Source organism: Pristiophorus japonicus, chromosome 21 (assembly GCF_044704955.1).
Source record: "Pristiophorus japonicus isolate sPriJap1 chromosome 21, sPriJap1.hap1, whole genome shotgun sequence".
In the NCBI taxonomy this organism is placed as follows: domain Eukaryota; kingdom Metazoa; phylum Chordata; class Chondrichthyes; family Pristiophoridae; genus Pristiophorus; species Pristiophorus japonicus.
Genome location: NC_091997.1, coordinates 89222877 through 89229966, shown reverse-complemented (window position 1 = coordinate 89229966; position 7090 = coordinate 89222877). Strand labels below are relative to the sequence as shown.

The 7090-nt window shown below is 44.7% G+C and overlaps 1 protein-coding gene across 1 annotated transcript; it reads left to right on the top strand.

Annotated features, from left to right (window-relative positions):
* Positions 1 to 1595: 1595 nt before the first annotated feature.
* On the top strand, positions 1596 to 6536 carry LOC139233568 (maestro heat-like repeat-containing protein family member 1). Its single transcript, XM_070863970.1, has one exon. The coding sequence runs from the start codon at positions 1596 to 1598 to the stop codon at positions 6534 to 6536; it is 4941 nt and encodes a 1646-aa protein (XP_070720071.1).
* Positions 6537 to 7090: the final 554 nt, after the last annotated feature.

The window sequence follows — 7090 nt, the reverse complement described above, 5'->3', positions numbered from 1 at the left end:
TGATAATGACCAGATAATCTGTTTTTTTTTGTTATGTCGATTGAGAGATAAATATTGGCCAGGACACTGGGGATAACTCCCCTGCTCTTCTTCGAAACAGTGCCATGGGATCTTTTACATCCACCTGAGAGAGCAGACAGGGCCTCGGTTTAACGTCTCATCCGAAAGGCGGCCCCTCCAACAGTGTGGCACTCCCTCAGCACTGCACTGGGAGTGCTAGCCTGGATTTTTTGTGCTCAAGTCCCTGGAGTGAGACTTGAACCCACAACCTTCTGACCCAGAGGCAAGAGTGCTGCCCACTGAGCCACGGCTGGCACTAGAAGAGTAAAAGAAATAGAATAAAATTGTTACACCCACCCATCCACAATTCACACTGATATATCCCACAATTCAATGATTCACTTTTAGAGCTGCGATTCGGGAGATGGAGGTCAGTGCTCCTGACTGGATTGTCCACTAGGTCAACAGACTGCTCTGTCCCACCTGTGTCAGGGACTGTGGTTCTCGTATTGGACTTTCAGCCACCTAAGGACTCATTTTTAGAGTGGAAGCAAGTCTTCCTCGATTCTGAGGGACTGCCTATGATGAAACTCTACCCTTATAACTCTATTTATACCATTGGCTAGTCTGGAAAATATTTTTAAAAACGATTTAAAAATATGCATGGCCCAGTCAATTATAAGGTCGTCCTCACCAGTGAGGTCATCACCCGGCAGGTCATGTGACAGCTTAAGTCATCAGACATCACAATGAGCATCGTGACTACTAAAACACCAACTGCTTGCACAATGGCCATTTCAGACAAAGGCCCAGGCAGGCTGGCTATCCAGCTTTGGGTGCGATCGAAAGGAGAGCGATTCTCAATTCAAAATCTTTCAAAGCAATCGGCGAGATTCTTCAAAATATCAAAGCAACAAGAAACCATCAGAATAGGAATCTGTGAGGACAAGTCCGTGTAGGACCAACAACCTCTGAACTGGGAAAACATCCGTTCACAGGAAGGGTCGGTCAGCCTCCAAACTGTATCGATGCTTTGAAGATCCGCGGTGTGCTATAGAACATATTTCTCGCCAAGGGACTCCATCTGTAAACACTCACAACAGATTCCAATTCCACTGGGCTGAATCTATAAGGAGTTCAAGATCTACAGGTAGGTTTACTCTGCAGGTTAAGAAGAAATCATCAACAGTTTGAATACTGAATTGCTGAAGGGACACAGAATTCAACAACAGGAAGGAAATCAACTGGTCAAATAATTCTGTGGTTTACGGAACGTATTAAATAAGTTGGACTTGTGATGACCCAAAAATATTGATTCATTTCTCAGAACCCATTAAAATAAAGATAATCATTACTTTGGGAAATACGGATTTTTAAGACAAAGGTACTTCACTGCAGAGGATTGAGAATTTGCAAAAAATATCAGAATTACAGTGAAGAAAGTACAACTCCTGTAGAAAACCCACTCCCTCAGTTGGTGAAATAATTTAAAAGAAACGATTTGTTTTCAAGTAAGACAAGGAATTAGAGGACCAAAGTGGAGGAGAGTGCGCAGGTTGGATTGCTGCGTGTGTGAATTATATAAAGTCGTGGTTATGAAGTTGGAAACATGGATAGGTGCAGTTCTAGGCTTGTCTTCTGATAGTAGTGAACTGGTTCGGCTGAGAGTGATCGAGTCCTTGCAGGAACTGGGACACAGCAAACGGAAAAGGGTCCTAAGGTTCCTTCGCAAGTTTCTCGTCGAGCACCAACATTTGCTATTGTTGCAACGCATTACTTTATTGAAGAGCATCCTGCTGATAGTGAAGGACAGCACTTCACATTTAGGGCGACCACTGTCAAAAAAAATCATCTCCATGGCTTTGATAGAAATGACCAAACTAGCGAGTGTCACTGACGAGCACAGGGAAATTGCGAGCACACTCCTGCTTGCTCTGGGTTCTGGATTTCCCACTGACGTCTTCATTGAGCTGCAGTCAATGATTCATCGGCAGATCCCACCAAATTTCTACGTGTTGCTAACGCTGGCAAACTTGTGCTCTGAAAATGCACATTGTATCGTCCCTTTGCTGAAGCCTGTTTTGGAAATGTTACCCTTCATGCTGCGTGCGGAGACATGTAGGCGAATGAAGTGGGTGTTCTGTTACGCCTTGGGTCTTTTTAGTAAGAGCATTCTCGCTTACGTCTCAGACACAGAGAAGCCTTCACAGCCTCTGTTGACGAAGAACTTGTTCTTCAATGACTTTTCCATGGCTTATGACATACTTTTCCATTTCTGGTTGAACATGAAAGAGCCCAAGGTGAGCACAGCAGTAATAGAAGCGATCGGCCAGATCGCCCACCTGCTCCCCTGTGATAAATTAGAGAATGAGCTCCCCATACTAATTCCAATCATTCTATCCATGTACCAAAACGTGTCAAATGATATTTCTATCAGCACGGGTCTGTGTGGTGTACTGCGCACTGCCACAGAAAGGAACAGTAAGATGCTGGTGCCTCATCTGGACTTTCTGATCACCATTTTACATCAGCAGATCTGTATTGCAATGGATCAACCCACCGATCCATTATCTGAAAAACATCAACAGAAAATCCTGTGCAGCTTCAAACTTCTAACTCCAGCCTTTATAGACCAGATCATAAAATTTCTTCTGCTGCGGTTGGAAATCAGTGATGAGCATATTCAACTGGGAACGTTGGTTTTAATGGAACACCTAATCGATACTGTCCCTTCATGCATAGAAAGTCAGAAGAATCAGATTTTAAATAGCATGGCACTACGGGTACGAACAAACAGTAACAGAGTGAAGGCACTACTTGCCCAGGTAATGTATACCATGGCCAGTCACAGTTACCTAGAACTGGAGGGTGGAATGGAAATGGTCAAATTTATAATCGAGCAGTGTGCGCTGTCCACTGAGGAGGAAAATTTGAAAATCAGGCCGACAACAGAGGAGCACGGCAATGTAGCTACGGGCATGGTTACGGACCGAGACATAAGGACATTGTACAAAGGATTGGTGGAAAGACTCTCCATAACATTGAAGGTTGACAATATTTTTTGGCCATTGCTATTGGAGTTTGTGATCCCAGTGAGGTACACAAATGCCTTAGCGACAGTCTGTAGTTCCTTGGTGTACCTCGGAAATAAGAAGCGGAAAGCTGGGGCAACAGAGTTTGTCCTGAATTACGAGGAACATGTCAATCTTCCCAATCCCCAGGCATTGCTGACTCGGCTGCTGGCCGTGGCATCTTCTCCCTATGAGGGGGAAGGTCAGGGGACTCCTGCTCTGACCTTACTGCAAGTTCTGGGGATTAACATTCACCCAGCGGCAGTCAAAGTCTGGGACCACCATATTCCAAGTTTGGTTAATTATCTGCAGGAGTTTTCAGAGACGTACCTGCTCCAGAATCAGTGGGAACAGAAACTACTACAAGTTTTGTCCAAGACGTTGGAGGAAATAGAAGATGAAGTGTGGATTGTCCAGCTGAGTGAGGTGATGATGAAACACATTCACAGATGTTGCCCTCCTCCACAGCAGAAGGGGTTTCTGTATAAGTGTCTGGGGATAGTGTTGCAGTTGATTCGGAACCAGGACGTGGTAAAGAGTAAACTTCAGGAGATGCTACAGATTGTTCATCATGACAAAGCTTTAGAAAGAGAGGGGGTAGCTACTGGAATTGGCTACTGCGCGCGAACCCACTTGGATATCACCCTGACTACACTGAAAGATTGTTCAAAGCTGAATATTTTTAAGAAGACTGCAAGTTTCTACCATATAATGAAGGACCAGGGTAGCATTGAAATAATGAAGGTGAAGAGCACACTCATTTTATGCTATGGATATTTAATCTTGCATTGTCCGAAGGAACTCATTCTGCCCAGAATCGAGACTGATATTCTGCAGAATGTATTTAACCACTTTAACATGAAGATTTTGGGAATGAAGGTTCAGGTTAAGGATTCAACAATGAAGTTAAGTCTGATAAAGACTATAACCCTGTTGGCCAGAGCTATCCCGTCCGTGGAAGAGAAACCTACCTACAGATTGACCAGAAAGGCTGAATTGCTGACCTACATGCAAGAGTTCATCAAGGCTGAGCCAACAGACGCTATGACAACTTGTATCCGAAAGGCTGCCATGGATGCTTGTGCAGCCCTCATAGTTGTGGAGCCTTTATTATTTGATCCCGGGGAATTAGTTAAAGTGTGCCTGCACAGTGTTTTCAGCTTGCCATCTTTGGAGACCAGCAGTGCCAATGAAAGCAGAGGCATGGATTTGATCAAGAGACAGATGCTTTATAATAAGACATTGGTGTCTCTCGAGGACCTTTTGAAGAAACTTCTACTTCTGGATTTGTCACCTCATGGTCTTCATTTTCTATTTAAGAACCTGATGATTTGGATAGAATCCAGAAAGGACTACGAACGAGAGAAGTCCTTGGAGACTACTTTACATCTATTGATATTTTACCAGGAAACAACTGACATTAATGGCAAGGCACCATCCCATAATCTGGGTGTTATTATTGGATGTATAGCACTTCGATGCTCAGATCCATCACTCACTGTAAGGGAAACAGCCATTGATTGTTTGTACGTACTGCTTTATATGCAGTTGCGATTTGAAGGGTTTCCTATGGGTCATAGAGATAGAGAAGTGGAACATCTGAAAGCCATTAAAAATGGGTTAAAAGACACCAATAGTGAAGCTCTCGGTCACATGTGCACTGATATTGGTAAAGTCCTGGCCAAATGCATGTGCAATGACCAAGTGAACACTCTAATCTTCACCATTTCTAAAGGACTGACTGACAAGCGATTGAACGGCTCCTGCGTGGCTACTATTGTTATGAACATCCTTATTAGGAAATGTGGAGCCGTCCTTATCGACATCCCTGGAATAATCGAAGTTCTGTACCATCAATTGCAATCAATTACAGAGCCACAAGTAACACAGGCTGTGACACATTCCATCTCCATTCTGGCTTCACAGAATGTGCTGATCGTTTTACCCCATCTCCTGAAATACCAAATCCCATTCCAAACCTACATGGATGACATATGGAGATCCCTACTGAGTGATAATATCCTAGCCATGACCTCCATTAAATACCTACTGGATAACATAAAGCTACTGTCTGATGACGGCCAACAATCCCTTGTCCAAGAGGTGAAGAAATCAGCAACACAACAGCCTCTCTCTGTTATCAGTGCTCTTCATGCAATGATATGCAGCCCTGAGTCACAAACAGCGATAAACATTCTATACCCCCAGTTATTCAGCACCATTCTGATTTATCTCAGCTCCAGCGTGCAGGTCTGGCTCCCTTGGGATTTTCTGAGAATTCCAAAGGAGAGGAAAACCTTCAGCCTGCCTGAGAAACCCGCCAACACCCACGCTTGCAATTACGCCATTGAGATACTTCAGGCTGTCCTGACCAGTGGAAAGAGTGAGGATACAAAGATTGCAGAGAAGGGAGGCTGGGATCTGATCAAGAGTCCAGGGAAGCACCACGAGGGAGTTGTGCTGCTGGCCGGTGCAATGGCCGTGTGTGCTGTCCCTCACCTGATCAGCATTGTGGAGCAACTCATTCCTTTCCTGGCCAATGTCCACGAGAGGCAGAGGATCACGGTCGCTGCCTTTTTTGCGGAGCTGTTAAATCACACCGTGGTGCTTGAATTGTCCCTCACAGACACGCTTGTGGGATGCTTGCTCCGATGTTTGATCGACACGTCTCTTACTGTCCAGGGACTCGCTGTGAAAGGTTTAGGGAATACTGCAATCGGAGCTTCTCAAAACATCGAAAAATACTCCACCAAATTGGTAACTGCAATGATTGCGGTGATATACAGGTACTCTAAATCCAATAACCTCATGGTGGTTGAGGCAATGTCAAGCATCTCCAAGATCCTAGGTCAGCTGCAGGAGAGTTTTGCAGATTCCATACTGATCGATGTCGCACTTACAATCGAGCCTCTGTTCGAACACATACAGGTCAAAGTGAGAGCTTCAGCATTTAAAGTATTTGGGAAACTAATCAGATTTGGCAATATTCAGCTGAACCCTGAGCTAATGGAACACATCCATTCGACCCTAATCAACTTGCTGCTGCATCTCAACGACGAGAACAGTGAAGTGAGAGAGGTCTGCAAATCAGCGCTGAATTTGATGGGACCAATCATGGCATCAGAAAGCCTGAGCAAAATGTTTCAAGAGCTCCCACTGACGGACTCCACGCTGGATTATGAGAAGTATTTGCGCAACATCTCCAAGCACATTAGCAGAGATTTTCCCGACAGGATCATCTTCTACATAACGAGCTGTGCTGCCTTCTTCAGGAGCGCACACCCGGAGATGAGAGAAAACGCCGTCACATTGATAGGTTTTCTCATGTGCAGCACGGAGCCCGATTATTCCACGCAGTTCTCCACGGATCTCATTTGTGAGGAGATCAATACTCTGCTCTCTGACCCGGTGAAAAGTGTCCGAATCAAAGCAGCCATTGCGGTTCGGTACCTCCACATGTACTGAGGATGATCGGAACACAAATACTGTGCGATACTGAAAACGGCCGAGAGGAAGAAATCGCAATGGAAATGGTCTGAGCTGTTCTACAGACAACTCAACATCCCACATGGAGAGCTGTGTGCTTTTTGACTACTTGCACACTGTTTCTCTGTTAAGGGCACTTCCAGCAACATGCTGCAAGATCACTTGCTGAAAAAACTATCTGAATTTATTTTAAAATGATATTTTTAACTGAAATAATAAATTTATGTTTTATTTTCTGCCTTTTAAAAGCTTTTTGGGGTGGGAAATTCGGTCGGGCCTCTGTTATGGCGTTAACCCGGGCGGGGTGGTAAATTTTGCACTAGGGAATGGTTTGTGTCTCCAGCCCAAAATTCAGAAGCTGGGCCCTGAGTGTGGAGCGCTAAGGGAGGCATTGTACACCTTCGGGCGCTAGCCCGGCTGAGCAACTGAAAATTCCGAGCTAAACAGCCGGCCTCGGAGCTTTGGTGGAATAACAAATCGGAAAAAATACACCAAAAACATTCCCAATCCATTACTGATGCTACAGCAACATA